Source organism: Tachysurus fulvidraco, chromosome 23 (assembly GCF_022655615.1).
Source record: "Tachysurus fulvidraco isolate hzauxx_2018 chromosome 23, HZAU_PFXX_2.0, whole genome shotgun sequence".
In the NCBI taxonomy this organism is placed as follows: domain Eukaryota; kingdom Metazoa; phylum Chordata; class Actinopteri; order Siluriformes; family Bagridae; genus Tachysurus; species Tachysurus fulvidraco.
This window is the reverse complement of record NC_062540.1, coordinates 12,639,521-12,657,822: the sequence shown is the minus strand read 5'-3', so window position 1 is coordinate 12,657,822 and position 18,302 is coordinate 12,639,521. Positions and strand designations below refer to the sequence as shown.

Sequence of the window (18,302 nt, the reverse complement as noted above, 5' to 3'; positions counted from 1 at the left end):
GCAGAGGGTTAACAGAATCTCCTTCGTTAGAAGTGTCTGAGACAGGGGTTCTTATATCATTCAGTTCACTGCCTTTAAACACAACCCCCACTTCCAGATTTGAAAAAAGGGGATAAAAAATGCAGAATGAAAATGTAATGTAATACATCCACAAAAGAATATGAAGAAGAATATAAAATATATAATTAATTCAAACACTGTTAAAATACCTTTTTATTGCTGTGTTTAGGTACAGAAGATATCAGTATCTGTAGTAAAAGACCTTTCACACCTTGGTCACAGTTCTTTCCATGCCAACCAGCTGGACACTGTTGCTGACACTCTCCGGTTATGTGATGGCAGCTAGTTCCTTGCGGACACCGGCATTTTGTCTTGCATCCTGGACCATAGTACCCACTTCCACACTCTGGCAACCAAAGATGAGAAAACAGATAATATTTACACTTTGGTATTTTGGAGTTGTATTTGGATTATATGATACCAGCAGCAACAAACCAGCTAACCTTTGCTGCATGTCTTGTCCTGGTAGCCAGGTTTACACATGCACGTTCCATAATGTCTGTGGCATTCGAGGGTATTTTGTTGAACACACTGGCACTCAGCTGAACAACCTGGTCCATATGACCATCTAGGACATCCTAAACATGAAATAATTGGAAAATACAAGAAGCGTTAATTTTGAAAAAGGACACTAAAAAAACTTTGCAAATATCATTAAGAAAGTTTAGAGTTCAATCTGCTCAAACTTACTGAGATGGCAGAACCTCCCATACAGGCCTGGCTCACACAGACAGGCACCATAGGTTTGATGGCAACGTCCATTATTTGCACAGTTGCACTTTTTATTGCAGTACTTGCCGTAAAAACCTTTAGGACATCCTGCAAGCCACAGACCACAGAGTTATAATGAAGCTTTGCACATATTTATTTCCATAGTTACTCCTAAGCCATGAGGCTGGTGGCTGAAATGTAAGAATTACAGTGAATAATACACATAAAAACAAAATGTTCTATTCTGCATATAACAGAGATGCATCACACAATCATCATATAACACTCACCGTTTTGGCACATGTCTCCAGTGACCCCTGGTGGGCAATGGCAAAACCCCCTTACAGGGTCACACATAGCTCCATTCCTACACTTGCATGTAAAGGAGCAGTTTCTGCCAAAAGTTCCCTCAGGACAGGCTGGTGGCCAAAAACACCACACAGATCATACACTAGCAGTGTGTCCTTATAAAGCAAAGAATATGTTCACTACAGACTCACTCTGGTTGCAGATAATGCCGGTCCAGCCATCAGGGCAGTCACAACCACTGTTCTCTTCATTACACACACCCCCATTAGAACAGTCTTCACAGGTTAGACTACAGTCATAGCCGAATGTGTTGTTCAAACACACTGCACAATTTTGGAAAGTAATAAAAGAACACAATTTAGGTAAGAACCAATAAACCAATATTCATTGAATCACATTAGGTAATTAGTAAATATCTCATAGAGTATGTTTAGTGGTTTAAATTCAGAACACAATGACTTACACACCTAACTTTCTTATCTACAGTACCAGCATTTTCTGAATTAAAAGAACAGGGCTTGATATTAGATTATCAAGAAAACGATAATGGAAAGACAACAGACATTTTTGAATCTATCAGCGACTGACCAAATTTCTCAATAATAGTGTTCTCTGCCCGCAGTTCTCCAAAAGTGTAATCTTCAAAATCGTCATAAAGCTCGAGAGGTTGAGGGTAATCCTGCAGCAGGGTAATGTCTGAAAATGGGTTTTCTACCACCACATGGTGAGACAGTGCTTCAACAAACCGTGCTTCTTCTGGCTTCTCCAGAGCTGGACAAACATGAAAAAAGGAGACATGAGATATATATATATATATATATATATATATATATATATATATATATATATATATATATATATATATATATATATGTAAAATAACAGAGTGTTCTCAAACGCGTTAAGGACACTTAACCTACAGATGCAGGAGTGTCTGTCATCAGCCAAGCGGTGTCCCAGCTGGCAGAAGCACTGGTAAGACCCAGCTGTGTTTTGACACGTATGCTCACAGCCTCCATTTTCAGACACACACTCATCTACATCTGTCAAAATTAATTGAAACATATATATACATACATACATACATACATACATACATACATACATACATACATACATACTAAAACATTCTTCTGTTCAACACAACAAGGCATAAGGATTCATGTCTGAGCTTTAGCAAAAAACAAAACAGTCTGTGTACCATCACATCCACATCCATCTGAGCTGAGTCTGTATCCTGCCCTGCAGTAACATTCATAACCACCAGGATAGTTGGTGCAGTCCTGTTCACAGCATGCACTTTCCTCTAGACATTCATCCAAGTCTGGAAAACAAAAACAGTCCTGGTAAATCTGTGCAAAAACAACGCATGAAGCAAGACTGTGTCTTTTCAGCAGGTTGAACCTGTAGGTCAGGAAATTTTACTAAAACTTATTTCCAGTCTGAGAAAAGAGCAGCATACTGAGAGAGTCAGAAATCAGAGAGAAAGCTACTGTACCAATCCAAAAATAATAGACTGTAGCTCTGTAGAATATAATAATACACTGCCATAATCCAGATGGCCAAGAAGAAAGAGAATAAATATATTTTCTAATAAATCACTGTACAGTTCAATGTGTGTGTGTGTGTGTGTGTGTGTGTGTGTGTGTGTGTGTGTGTGTGTGTGTGTGTGTGTGTGTGTGTGTGTGTGTGTGTGTGTGTGTGTGTGTGTGTGTGTTTTTATATGTGTAAATTATATACATGTGTCTGTTCTGTTGGTCTGTCATCCAGATTAATTCTCTCCAAAAGGTCCATAGAAGTCAGTTTTCTGTCAGCTGTGTATCAGGGATTTAAAATGAGATTTTCACATACTGAAGGCTGCACAGTCTCCCTGTACACCAACAAACAGCATGATAATGCATGGAGATATTTGTTCACCTCCTGTAATGTGCTAAACTATGGAATTGCAGTTGCACACACATTTTATTGTTTAATAATTTGTATTTCTAAAGCAATCATCTGGGACCAAATATAGGCAAAAGTATTCGACTTGTTCTGCTACTACATTATAGTTTAAAATTTTACACTCATGTTTATGCTCTTGCTTCTCAGGGCCAATTGGGAGCCAAATGTATGGTATGTATCAAATGGGATTTAAGTTGTAGTTCATAGTGCATTGTTGTTATCTCACAAATGAATTGGTCTAATAATTAATGAATTATAATAATTTACTGGACAATGTGAAATGACATAGTAGAGAATGTAATGAGGGTGTAGTGAACAGTTCATGTTATTCATTGTGTGCGTGCTACGGATTTCCTTGGGATCCTATTGATACACTTTGAAAGCTTTGAGATCTAAGACTTGGAGTGTTTAACTAAAATGTCACATACAATAGTTGTCTAATGGTAAAACAACAAACAAACAAACAAACAAACAAAACAGTTATTTCTAAACATACAGTACCTACTTGCCAAGTGTTGACCTGATCTCACTGTAGAATAATATATTAATATATGCACCTGAACAAGTCCTGAGGTCTTCATCAAGTTGGTAACCATGGTTACAGCTACATACAGGTCCAAGTGTTCCGTGATGACACTGATGTGAGCAGCCTCCGTTCCCAGACTCACAACTGTTCACTATTTCCATTTCAATGCCTGTCAAGACAGTATACAAGAACCGAAAAGACAATGAGCGCATACAGATCATATCCCCTACAATGATCTTCAAACATAAGTATTTTTTAGGTTACACACGGTAGCACTTTCGGCCATCAGATCCTAGTTCGTATCCAGGGTTACAGATACAGGAGAAGGAACCTGGACTGTTTCTGCAATCATGAGCACATTCAGCCTGTCCAGTTTCACATTCATCAATGTCTGAAACACATAAAATTCAACAGTTCTGATCTTCCTGTTTTTGCAGGTCAAATCATGAGAATTAGTGAAAGGGTATAGAAGGGGTTAGAAAAGGTTAGCAAACCTATTTCAGTTGCAGTTTCTAAACACCTTAAGTATCACACTCACTAAGATCTTCTCAAATGTTTCACTGTACAGAGTCAGATCTCAGGGTACTGCCTTTTAACACCTGACTGGCGTGCTCGACATACCTTTAAGCCAAAAGTAATTCTGACACAGGATTTCAACCTCTAGCTGATTTTGTCTATCCCTGGTGAAAAGAGGAACCCATTTCACATTCATTCAACCTTGTTTTTCTTTCCCAAATTAAATGCTATATTTCCATCTTTCTAAATGTTCCCAAACCACGGGAATGAAATTTCCCCAAAAGGATCCATTAAGGAGAGGATGTTCCTTATTAAAGAGCTTTCAACAGTAGAGTAAGTGAAGTGAGTTACAGGGTGGAAAAAGCGTTTAGTTATTCATGCCAGAGTCATTTACCTTCACAGTTCTTGTGATCCTGAGCCAGGCTGTAGCCTGTGTGGCAGGCACACCGGGCACGGAGACCTACATTTCGGCATGTGTGCATACAGCCACCGTTCCTCTCAGCGCATGGGTTTCTCACTGTAAGAGAAGCAGGCCACTATTACATATCGTGCATATGCCATAACTTAATAAGCCATATGCAAATACATTTAAATATGTAAAGATACTTACTGCATCATATTCACACTGTAAACCCTTTCTTCATTTTGTTGTGAAAAAACTTTTCCTCTGAGGCTAACAGAGTTCTCATCAAAACTCACTTCCAAACAACTAGTTAATTGTGTAAAATACAGGTACTGAACAAATAATTACTAGCCATTCTGCACTCTAAGCTGGCTGCCTTTCATCCTTCTAAAGAATTTTCACATGACTAATATTCAGAAGTCAAATAAAGTTACTTAAGGAAGACAAGGCATAAACAGCAATATCCTAAATGGTCTTGATACACTGAATTTCACTATTTTAACTTCCAGCACCCATGTAAGTACTGCACATACTGTAGTTTATAATGAATATGGTTTAAGGAAAATATTTGAATAATAAACAAATAATCAAATAATAACCATTCATGATAATCTAACTGGTTGGAGTTAAAAATTCTATATTCAATAGCACTCAAAAACGTTAATCAAAAAAGGTAGAAAGAAAGGTTAGAGATGGTGTTAGCATTCATTCCTTTTCTATACTCAAATTTATGCATGTATTTAATACAGAGGACACTTAACTGTTAAAGAATTTTATTGTAGATTCACTACATGTCCACTATGCCGTTTACATTTGAATATTAAAAACACAATGCGATCTGTTGCTTAGTAAAGCCATTATCGGTGTTGAGAATATCATCCGCAATGAATATTTTACAGTACACTTTGGAAATCCCAGCAGTGTAAATTTCCATTAAGCATCAAATGCCAAATCAACAATGCCATAATATTTATTTGTATCTTGTTGTTTTTGTGCACTATTCATCAGAGTGCAATAGATTTCATTTCTGCAACACTCCATCATTCATCTTCTAGATCATTTACAGACTGTTTTTTTCCTCTGGAGGACAATCATTATCGACTCTGCGTGTCTCCTCCTAATTCAGAACAGTAGTGTTTACTGGTGAACAATGGAATCTAAAGTGGGAGTACGTTTTGGCAGCCACATGGATGCGGGCCCTGTGTTTGCCAAGTAGATGAAGCTAAATAATTTATATTTTCTTGGAGGAAATTGCAACCATTTCAAAGCATGCCAAAGCACACAGCAATTTAACACTTTTAATATTTGTGCACTTCACACTGAGCCAACTAAGCTCTATTTTCCCTCTCAATCAGTTACAGTACTTCAGCTTGAGAGTTTGTTATTGTTGTGTCATTGTCATCAGTAGATTCGACTTAACCAGCCAGCTTTACAAACTTTTTTAATTAAGATAGCACATCAGTTCTGCAAGCCAGAGGAGTATGAATCAATTAGAGACAATGCCATTAAATACAGTATCAAGTCGTGCGAAAGCGACTATAGGCAGGCATCCAGAAAGCCTGGAGCTAGAAGGCTAGATACTTCACATATGAACAGCAGATATGTTAATCCCTCTCCACTGCTTCTCTCTTTGTACCTATTCCGAGGCATCCAGACATTGTACCAGCTGTAGCCTTTGGACATCCACTGAGCCGAGGCCGACTCTAAGAATCCTGAGACATCTCCAGTTAGACTCTGTGATACTAAGGAGATCTGAAGTCCATGATCCTTACACCAATACAGCATTTGTTTGACTGTATATTACAATCACACCCCCAGTGTCACCCATATGAGGATGGGGTCCCCCTTGAGTCCGGTTCCTCTCAAGGTTTCTTCCTTTACCGATTTAAGGGAGTTTTTCCTTGCCACTGCTGCCTGAGTCACCTCAGACTTGCTCATAGGGGGATAAATACATACACATTGTGAACTATATATATCTAATAATAATCTTGAATGTTTTATTCTGTTAATTATTTTTCTTTTATAATTCGTTATTTCTTTTATTATTCCTTATGTTTACCTTCTGCTCTATGTTTATGTTCTGTAAAGCTGCTTTGAGACAATGTCTATTGTAAAAAGCGCTATACAAATAAACTTGAATTGAATTGAACATCTGAGTATTTCAGCAGATATTGAGATTTTAGCTCTCATTCTCAAAGCAAAAAGCTGGTTATCTATCCATACTGTAAACAGAAGAAGATCATATTCACTCTTTATATTGCTTTTCTGACCCCTTTCTTTCTCTGGGTTTTACACAACTGATTGTGTGCAACTTGTGCTGACAGTAAGGGTTACAAGGGACATCAAGTGACGTGACATACGGCTGTATTGTGACCCATCCAAAGTGCACACACACAGCAGTGAACACACACACACCGTGAACACACACCTGGAGCAGTGGGCAGCCATTTATGCTGGGGGGGTTTGGTGCCTTGCTCAAGGGCACCTCAGTCGTGGTATTGCCGGCCCGAGACTGGAACCATTAGGCCACGACTTCCCCAAGAAGCCAAACAAATCAATCAGTGAACATGTGTTCACCATGGGATGCAGGATGGCTCTTCCATAGTTTCTCTAGTTTCCTCCAACCTCCCAAAAACATGCCAAGAAGTGAACAGGTTTACATCAATTGTCTTTTCTGTTATATACTTTAAGTATGTGCATTTGTGGTTTTTGTGCTGATGGTGCTCTGTGAGGGTCTGGTAACCCATTTAGGGATTATTCCTGCCCTGTGTCTAGTGTTCCATGAATAGACTCTGGATCCACTACAGCCTTGACCAGAATAAAGTCTAACTAAAATTAAGTTAGTGAGTGATTTTTAATTTCTAAATTTTTATATATATTTAATAATGTTTTATATTTTATGATTAATTTTACTACGCATTTGTCTAATGGTAAGTGCTTGGTAGCATGTGCCACACTCAGCCCTCTACACAATGGCATGATGACCATACTGTAGTTTTTTGCCCATATTGTGAAAATGAAAACAATTGTTACGAGAAAAAAAAAAGCAATGGAAACTTACATTTGCAGCGTTTACCATCTGCAGTAAGCTGGAAGTTTTGTCTGCAGCGACACTGGAAGTGGGCAGGAGAGAGTTGTACACACTCCTGTTCACAGCCTCCATTATTGATGGCACAGGAGAGCACAGCTAAGAAGCAGAGTGAGGCATTATTCACTAATGCATAACTCTTTAGGTAAGAATGATGTCAAATAAACACTGACAGGACTATACATTGTATAGCCAAATGAGACAAATGTGTTCAACAAATCTTGACATTAATATTAAAAGGTTATCTTAACCCCAGCTGTAACTAGATATCTGTGGAACTTTACAGATGGCATTCTGTTCTTTTTAGTCTAGAAAAACAAATTGCCTGGATTATTGATTCCTTAGTAAAATACTGCTAATGGCAGACATGGAGTACAAATTCAACATGTTTCCTATGTCCTCTCGGCAATAATGAGATCTGGTGACATTCAGCACAAAAAGTAAACTGTTTGTACCATTACTTTTCACAAGGGTGGCTGTACTTGCAGTAATAAAATATAAATGTAACATACTGTACCTTTAAATTTTATTTAATGCATGTAGTTAGGACTAAGCTTATATTTTAAATAAATACTTTCCTAGGTAAAATATACATACATAAGGTAGAATAGTTGTGTCCTTGAGCTTCCCAGCTCACATTCCCAGTCAAAACCGTGCTGTGATTGTACCCTCAAACATACATTCTTTTTGTACCTATAGTATGTGTCTGTGTACATAACATACAGTATAAAAATGCATATACTGTAGCATATAACTTTAAAGCCTTAACATTAAAGTTCATACATATCTTAAATCGTTTTTTGTTTTTTTGTTTTTTTTTAAAGATCAGCAAATTTCTGGAGTTGAATATTTTGGAGTTAGACATAAACTTTGGAAAGAGTTAGATTTTGGGAGGTTTTTTTTTTAGACAAATGGTGCTCTAAGGTGGTGTAATATTTTGATGTTCATGCACTGAAAGGGTGTTGAGGAGCTTGATTCAACTCCCCTTGGTGTTGATTGGTCTTGGACTGAGGAAGGTAAAAGTGCCAGTTTACTTCATTAAGCACTTTTTATGCTGTGAGGATTTTTAGAGAACTGTAATGAGTCTGTCTGTGTTTTCCTTTGTTTCTGACTGCTGCCTTGCCCTGTTAATTGTTTGCTCCACCCACTCATTTGTTACCATGGGCACTAATTGCACTCCATCTCTTCCCCAGGTGTTTTGTCTTTGTCTCTGATTGTCTCCGCTTTGTGATTGGTTCCTGTTTACTACATTTACTCTGTTTGTTCACTTCCCTGGTGTTGTTGGTATGCGGTGTGTCCATGTCCGTGTCCGTTTCCTGTTTTGTTCCGTGTTGCCTGCCTGTTCATTTGTGTTTTGTTCATTAAAACTTTAAACTGCATTTGGATCCTCACTCGCCTTTGTCTCACCGTGTCTAATCGTGACAAGAACACTGATCTTGTTTGGAGATAGTAGCTGGTTAAGGATTAATAATCAGAAGGTTAGTTTGAATTCCAGGTGCCATAAACTGCCCATCCTGGGCCCCTGAGCAAGGCCCTTAATTGTTCAGGTGTATAAATTTAAGTCACTTTGGTCTAATATGATTAATAACATGAAATACCTTTAGCCTTTTTTTAAACCATGAAAGCATTCTTATTTAAATAAAATGTTACTCTATATGTTAGTAGAATTTTAACTGAAAAGAACTAAAAAATCAACTCCCAGAAAACAGTTAATTTAATTTAACTTTGTGTTAGAGTATACTCAATGGTCACACATGCACACTCATAGACAGTTTATTCCAAAGGCCAGGAATGTGCTGTGTATACTATCTCTATGTGAAAGACACATTACAGACACAAAGGATAAAGGTACAGCTTCAGGAAACATACAGTAGGTACAGTTTCCTACCCTTAATGCTTGAAAGCACAGTGACAAATAATGGTACACTTTAGTATGTCTATTATGACTGAGAATGAACTGAAACCTTTAATAACAGGGTGAAACAATGCAGTAAATTGTCCCGCAGTGCACCATTAAAACCCATTAAACAGAAGCTGAAAAGAGTTGAATCAAGGTGAGTAAAGACAGAGTGTGAACATTACTAGCTTATCTCTTTGTCTGACCCCATGTCACCCACTCCTGTAATCACAACAGTACGGTTCTTAATTATCTATGACCTGTACCAGTGATCTGTCTTTCAGCTAGCTACTCATTGTCTGTTCACTGTTTTGCACTCCCTGTTTTTTCCTACAAAGTGTAATTGCAGGGTTTTGTTTTTTTACAAACTGGTATTACGTTTTTTTGTGTACCTTTGATGATGATCTTCAGATTGGTGCTTATAGCTTTGAGGTTTATTTTAATTGTAGTAGCCTGTTAGTAAGCATGAGCCAGGAGTAAGGATAACACTTTTCTAGAATAATTTGACCAGGAGCCATAGGGTAGCTATCACACAGCTAGCACAGGGTCAAAGAAAGGTTACTGCTGAAAGGCTGATAAACATACAAGACATTAAAGTAATTCAGAGTGCTGAAAATGCAGAAAGTGTGATGTTAAAAGCAATACTACAGACTGTTCACATTTGCTATGCACACAAGGTATGTGAGCTTTTGGTGTCTGTCATCATGCATCCAAATTTTATCCAAATAAGAAAGAGAATAATAATGGCAGTGTTTTGATTCTGGATGGAGATATACCTTGTGGTATTTTTCAAATGAGAAACAGAAGCTTGGATTGGAGAATGGTTTAAAGGGTAAAAGGTGGTACTCCTTTCTGAAGAAGAAAATATTTGGCTTGCAGCAGATTTATTAAGCACCTACCTGTTAGCTTTAAAAGCTTTATGGATATCTAATACAAGACATCAGGATGATTGCCAATTTTTTTGAAGAAACATTATGCACACCAAATGAGCCAAGTGTATGTGATTAATTAGTATATCCTTCTGTGGTTTAACTGATCCCAGCTGGTTCCCCCACTCACTCAGCAAAACTGGCTTTTGGAATGAACCTGGGCTCACAGCCCTGGACTTGTCAAATTTACTGAAATAGCTTAGAATCTCATCCCAGTCAAGGAGTCGGGATCATCAGAGACACAGTGCAGCTACTGCTTCAAATCCATAGCAGAGCAGCAGATGAATGAATGCATATTGTTTTTAAACTGTTTAAACACAGAGTCTTGATTCCAGGACATAAAACTCATGAATGGCAAATGGAAGCCAGTGGATTTATCAGGCCATCTCTCAACTTTTCTCAAAAATGAATGCCAATTTTTCACTCATGCAAATGACAGTTGCTTTACAGTAATAGCAAACAACCTTGAGAGAATGTCATGACTAAAGTTGTAAACCACATCTTCATCTTAAGAATTACTTCAGAAAGTCATAAAAACTAAATATGTCCATGAAGGAGGTTTATTGTGTAATTAAATGCACATGGGTAAGAATCCCTCTTAGTTTCTGAAGAAAGGCCTTTATTCTATGTTTAGGAAGATCTGAAGTTAAACCATAACTCCCTGTGTGGCACAACCTGAATCTGAACAAAATAGTGGCTGTCTAAATCTAAAATGATGGATGGATGATGAATCAGTTTTGGTCATTATGTGGGGCATTGTGTTAACTCAGAACAATCTGCTCATCTGACACCATCTTTATCAAAGGCAGAAGAGAAGATGGCTGAGGAACAAATAAAATATATGTAATGAAACACTGCTTAACCTCACTGCTCACTGCTCCGTGTAGACTACAACAAAGGCTGTACAGTACAGAACAGTAGGTAACATTCAGCTGATATGAAAACAAATAGTGCTTTCATTTCTTCTCATACACAAAACTGAAGCTGGAGTCCTATACTGGCTTTGAAGTAATCAGTCTTTGGATTGTGGATAGCGGTGACAGAGTCCAAAAGTTCAAGCCAAGGCCAGTCACCAGTCTGTCAGTTGTGATACTAGCCTCTTGTGAAACCTGTGCCTCACTCACCGATACAAGATCGTCCATCGATGTGTACACGGAAGCCTGGGTTGCACTCGCAATAATAGGAGCCTCTGGTGTTCACGCATCTGTGCTGACAGCCTCCGTTATGTACCTGACACTCATTTACATCTGCAGATAAACAATTAGGAAAGCAATCAAACACTTGGTCATATATCTAAATATGTCTTAGGTGAGCTCAAACCTATATTAACTGGATAAATACTGTAAAGTTCTTGTTTCAGATTCTACAAAAAACATGAATCTATCAGATCTCCAATCTCTGCACTTTGTATGGCTCAAAGTAATAAATTGTTTCCAGGGTAAAACACATGCACACCTATTGTTTAGAACCCCTTAATAGCTGTAGTTTCTAACAGGCTCCAAAATGAACACTGCCAAACTAAGCCCCTGGTGAAATACTAAAGAGTAAATGTGAACTCCGTGAGATCTTTTGCATCTATACAACATTTGTTTGACTGTATTTTTATAATCACACCTTCCAGTGTCACCCATATGAGGATGAGGTTCCAGTTTGAGTCTGGTTCCTCTCAAGGTTTCTTCCTTTACCGTCTAAGAGATTTCTTCCTTGCCACTGCTGCCTGAGTTACCTCAGACTTGCTCATTGGGGATAAATACATACACATTGTGAACTAAATCTATATAATATTAATCTTGAATTTTGCATTCTATTAATCTTTATATAATTTTTTTTATATTAACCTTTTGTTCTATGTTTATGTTCTGTAAAGCTGCTTTGAGACAATGTCAATTGTAAAAAATGCTATACAAATAAACTTGCATTGAATTGAATTGAATTGAATTGAAATACTAAACTATAAGCAAACAGGTTATTGGATTCCTTAATGCACCATTGGAAAACATTATAAACTATTGCCTGAGCCCTAGGGCATATTTCAAAATGTCTGGTTTGAGTGTTACTAAAGCGAAACCTATAATTTGTGCATGCTGTAATTCTATTTCTCTCAGTAGTTACATGTCTATGTAATGTCTACACTACAGTTTGTCCTGGCTACTCTAATTTATCACCAAATCTACAGCACAATCGGACCACTGTTATTCAAGACCAGTGTTTTCTCCACATCGCTACAGCATATACAATGACACAATGATCAATATGTCAAATTTATATCCTGCATATGACTAATGCCTCTGTCTGGTGAGGAAAGTAACCTTCGTTTGGATTACCTTGTGCTGCTTCTAGGCAATAGTACAGAAACCACAGTAGAGAATGGCTTCAAGTAACGCCTGAGTAGCTGTTATAAATAAATCATATTCCCACTGAATATCATTTTTTTTAAAAAGGTGGGTGGGGGTGCTCAGTTCTGGTTCCTGGATGGTGTTCATAGAGGCCTGGTGGTCTCATCTCAAGAAGAAGCAGAGATGAAGCACACTCATTGAAATAGAGTTGGACGAGTGTCAGAACTAGTTCTTAGAGCTAACTTTGTCAGACTGAGAGTTTTGTGCACCACAAAACTCTCAGTTAAAATATCTACTAAAAAGAGCATCATTATAAATTATTTTTAATATATTATTATATACACAATAGTCTTCAGATACTTATAATTTCTTTGATTTGCACCCAAGAGGAAAATAAAGAAATGTAATATTAACATGTATACAGTAGGATCCTACAAAAACAGATTTCCCTTTAAGAAGCTAAGAACCAAAGAACCCTTGAGGGGAAAATTGTGGGAAAGTGGGTAAGGGAATCTTATAAAGGTTTGCTTATAATGATTGAAATATTTATGTATAACGTTATGCTTGATAAGATCTCTATATTTGTAATCCCATGTAAGGAAGATGCTGTTAATTATATATATATATATATATATATATATATATATATATATATATATATATATATATATATATATATATATATATATAAAGCTGTACTTATATATAATAGATATGTATGTGATACAATACAATCTATAATGCTATACATAGACTGCAAACTTATAAAAGTGATTTGTAACACATTTTAAATACATACAGTACTTTCTGTTAACCGACTCCAGGGTAATCCTTGGAAAGTTACTATAAAAGTTTTTCAGGGGAAGGTTTCTGATCATTATAAGTGTCTGTACTTGGAATCTATTTTGCATTTTTCTTCTAGTGGAGGTCTGGACTTGAGCATTGCAGCACAGCTTACAAATTTGTCTCAATTAGAGGTTAAATGGTGTGAAGGAAGGAAGGACAACTTTTTAAAAATGTGCTGGCAATCATCATCACTTTAAACTTCAAATTAAACCATTTATAATTGTTCTGAAGAAATTTGAAATGATCTTGCATCATAGCCTATGGGACATTAATATGTAGATAATACTGAAGGACTGATATATATATATATATATATATATATATATATATATATATATATATATATATATATATATATATATATATATAATATTATATTATATTATATATATAATTATAGGAACCTTATAGGAAGGATTGTGTTCAGTATAATATACATAACATGTGTTTATCAATGAATCATTCATCTACCCTGTTCAATATCCCATGTCCTGACCAAACAAAATGGTCAAGCAATATTTACTAGACATCAGTGCTTCAATGTCACTTTAAAGACATGTGGTCATTAAGCAAATTACTCAACTGTGATTTGACAGTATGACTGGCCTTCAAATTATATTACAATTAAGAGCTTTGAATATCATGTTTATAGATCATTTATTAATAACAGATTACAGTAATGTTCAAACAGGATTCCTAAAGTCTTCTCAAAATATCATTAATCGTTAATATATCATTCCATCGCATGTTATGTGAATAAGAAGAAATAAGGCAGGAGTTAATATTAAAAGAATTAACCCTCATCTATTAAGATAGTTATCGTCTGTGATGTTTACATTTCTGGCTTATACTTTTGATCTAGTTTATTATATTCATCTCTACATCATCATCAAACACGTTCATAGCCAAACTCCAAGTGAGTCCAGACCCTATCCCAAGAGCAACCATCACGAGGAAAGAATACAGCCTGAGTGGGTTGCCAATCCATTGTAAGGCATCATGCACATGTTTATTTACACACTCATTTACCCCCCTATACAGCAATCTGGGTTTTCTCTGGGTTCCCTGGTTTCCTTCAGCCTGGGAACCCAGAGAAAACCCAGATATAAGAACTGTATGTAGAGCATGTGAATCTCTACGCAAACAATAATCAGGATCAGACTTACAGTATGTGTAAAACAGTGTCATATTGCTATGTTTATTACATTGTAATGTCCTTATTTATGCCAGGTATTTTTAAATAATAAATGTTAACCAAGCAGAAGCAAATTTAAGTGTTCATTCCAAAGAAAGCCTCAGGTAATTAATTATACAAGGTATTACACTGAAGGATCACATCACATTTCTTCCTAAACATTTAATGTTTTTTTGCTATGAAAAAAGCAAACAAAGCATATATTATTGTGCATTACTTTCCAGGAACATTGTTAACTACCATCTGTGCTGCTGTAAAGTACAACTCACAGTAATAAATAAGATTATAAATGAAATCTAACAGACTGATACTTGCAATGTGCTGGTTATGAGTTCAGGGGTAGGTAGTCACCACAGAAGTCCCTAAGAAGACTACAATTTCTAAAGAGAAATAAAGACCACCTGTCCAGGAGATCCAAGAGGAATCTTAATTACAGTGGCCCAGAGCCAGAAGCTGATATGAGGCTGAAAAATTCCACAGCAGCAGAGTGGTGCACGCCAAGAGGAAAGACCCCAGTCCATTCACAACACCAGGAAGAAATAAACAAATGATGGTGTTTCTCCTGAGACTGAAAATGAATGAATTGACTGTGAGACATATGTTAGAGGCTATATGTGGCCTGGAAGCATTTACTCTTGTATACTTGATTTGCAATTCATATGACATTAAGTAGGAACATGTCCATGGATGGGGAATTAACTGTGGTTATATCCTGTAATAAAATTGCATGTGTCTTCTCAGAAGGAGGATACAGCAATATTGATGTTACGTTGCTGCTCCCAGGCTAATCGCCATAGAATTATGACTACTTATATTAGATGAGGTGTAATAAATATTTAACTTAATAAAGCCCACGGATTCCTCTTTATCTAAGGAGAGGCTGCACAAAGTTTTTCACAAGGTAATATTCTAGCATACAGGCATAGGTGAAGGGAAAACAGCAGTGGCTACAGTCAGCACTAGATCTTTAACGTTTGGTAGATGGGAACACTTTGGCATCCTGAGAATTTATGATGCTGACAATCAATTTATTGTGTGCAGAAACTTCTGCACTAATGCTAGATATATATACACCCAACATTTTATATATATATCGAATAGCGAATAGCCTCAAGCTGTGGTTGCATCTAGAGTAGAACAATCTAATATTTCTCTAATGGCTTCTGTTGGTCATGTTTATTTGTCAGGTCAATACAAATAAACTATTTGGCAATATCTGCCATTTAAAATCTACGACAAAGCAAATATCATTTTAATTGACTTTAGTTTTAGTGGACTTATATAATGGGGTATTTCTTGGTCTGGCCAGATATATAAGTTTGTGAGAAATATGGATTATAAATAAGGACTAGAAGAAAAGTACAGACTGCCAAAATCTTAGTCTGTCTACCACATTTGTGAAGTAAAATATAAGGGAAAATAACAAATCAGAAAGTGAGGCTACAGATCCAGCTGCTGACAGATGAAAGGAAACCGCAACTGCTGCAAACTGATCATGCCAGTCAGTCTCCTTTTAATCAAATACACATTTTCTGCAGTTTCTTATCTCACAGCCATATAATCATTGGAGGCCAAACACCTAGACAGTCAAATCCTTTGCATTAAATCACCACTTAGCTAAACTGATCAATAGTATTCTGATAGATTTTTTAGTAATTTAGCACCTGCTGTTATACCAATAGAGGTGCCATTTCTATTTTAGCAATTCCATTTCTATTTACAAAAATTCAGAGACTTATAATGCTACCTCTTTTACCCACAAATTAAATCAAATTAAGTTGGCTCACAGAATAAATGTGCAGTACAGGCATATGCTTGTTTAACTGGCTGTGAATCAGAGCATCTGAGAGTTGGCTGAGGACATCTAAGCATTCATGCAAACTGTGCCATGTCTTTCTCCATGTGACAGGGTTCATTTATTATTCTATCATTACTTTTAAACCCTTAGGTATGATTTTGAAATGCGAATGATGTCTATCACATTCTTTATCATTCTTTTATGTTACATAAAGCGAAAGCATGTTAACTGGTTAACTGAAAGTGCAGTCATTGTTTACTTTCACAGATAAGAGAAAGTCTTAGCATAATTTATACATTTATACATTTTCGCAGTGTTGTTTAGGGTCACTTTTTCAGCTCCTGGATATTTTGTGACCGCCAGTATTTTTTTTACTTACTTAATAATTAAAACTTCTTCATAAGTGGAGATTGTTTACAATTTTGCCAGCACTTATCTAGAAACAAAATATAATATTGTTATATTGATCTTGGTCTGCTTGTACTGTATAGGTTTTGGAAAGCTATGAAATATAAATAAAAAAAAGTTGGTGCTATATAATTAATCAATATATATTCCTTCAGTAATACAAATTACTTGGATACAGTATAATGGGTACAGTCAGGAACAAATTAGCTAATGGATACATAGTTTTTTATTTTGTAGTTTCCTAATCATCTTTAATTATTATTTCATTGTTTTTTTTTATCTGAACATTTATGCACAGTTATTAAAATGCTATTATTTTTTGCTTATAAAAGTATACTACTTTAAAAAACTAAAGTTATTTTAAGTAACTATAAGTAGTTATTAAGTTTTTTGAATATATAAATTTATGTACATCATGTACATCGAATATTGCCAAAGGTCTGTAGTAGGAATAACAGAATTTCAGTCATATACAGTATATAACAAATTATTCATGCATATGCCTTTTTTGAGAATATGACAAATCCTAAATGATCTCTCATCTGTTCCCAAACAAGACTTTTCGAGTCCTTTATAGTTGATTTACTAATAAGTGACAGATGTTTAATATTTTGCCACAGCCAAATCACAGACACATGTGGAAAGGTTTAACAATAATACTATAAATAACACTCACCTGTCCCCACATATCCTGTGTGGTATCCACTGAAGCAGGTGTAGCAGTTCCTATGAAAGTAGCGGTAATGTGGACTCCCAGCATTCAAACTGAAAGCTACCTGAACCCAACGACTCACAAAAAGCAAGTACCACCAAGGTGACATAATGCTGAACATGAACTGCACCACTGACACTTAATTCAGACACAAATAAACACAGGCAGACTTGTAAAAGGAAACATTCTTTTCTCTTGTATGTCTCTGCCTTTTGCTCTGTCAGCTTGTGTCCTCTGTCAATGCCAAAGACTTCTATTACTCTCTGACTCTCTCTGGTTCTTCTCTCTAAGCTCTGAGAGATACAGTATGCATGTCTGGGTTGTTGTGGCTCTCTGGCTCCTCCTTCACTGCTATGACTATATCACTTCAGTCCGGCCTTAATATCCCTTTCTTTCTCCCCATTAGGAATTGGAGAATTCCTCAAATCAACAAACTTCCTGTTTGCTGAAATCACATCAGTGAATATGAGCCCTCTTCTCTCTTATGAGATCTAATTTCCAACATTGCTTACATCCAGCCTTAAACTGATTAGGATCTTCTTGGAAAAAAAAACTTCCTGGAGAATCACAAAACACAACGGACACGTGAAATATTAAAACAGTATGCCGCACAGTGTCAACTAC

General features: G+C 36.4%; 1 protein-coding gene across 6 annotated transcripts in view; it reads right to left on the bottom strand.

Annotated features, from left to right (window-relative positions):
* The window catches only part of megf6a (multiple EGF-like-domains 6a), a 29,623-nt gene extending 11,630 nt beyond the window's left edge, over positions 1-17,993 (bottom strand). For 2 of the 6 annotated variants that reach the window (XM_027170763.2, XM_047807421.1), the window contains exons 1-14: positions 17,643-17,992; positions 11,508-11,630; positions 7,531-7,656; positions 4,461-4,583; positions 3,819-3,941; positions 3,582-3,719; positions 2,282-2,404; positions 2,001-2,123; positions 1,669-1,851; positions 1,272-1,403; positions 1,062-1,190; positions 751-879; positions 504-638; positions 272-406 (exon numbers count right to left, since the gene is read on the bottom strand). In XM_027170763.2, coding sequence (XP_027026564.2) covers positions 272-406; positions 504-638; positions 751-879; positions 1,062-1,190; positions 1,272-1,403; positions 1,669-1,851; positions 2,001-2,123; positions 2,282-2,404; positions 3,582-3,719; positions 3,819-3,941; positions 4,461-4,583; positions 7,531-7,656; positions 11,508-11,630; positions 17,643-17,799 — 1,879 coding nt within the window. In that variant the 5' untranslated portion in view covers positions 17,800-17,992. Of the gene's footprint in view, positions 1-271; positions 407-503; positions 639-750; positions 880-1,061; positions 1,191-1,271; positions 1,404-1,668; positions 1,852-2,000; positions 2,124-2,281; positions 2,405-3,581; positions 3,720-3,818; positions 3,942-4,460; positions 4,584-7,530; positions 7,657-11,507; positions 11,631-17,642 lie in introns of all 6 variants that reach the window. The other 4 variants (XR_003444376.2, XM_047807419.1, XM_027170764.2 and 1 more) reach the window with 4 other exon arrangements.
* Between the last annotated feature and the right edge of the window lie 309 nt (positions 17,994-18,302).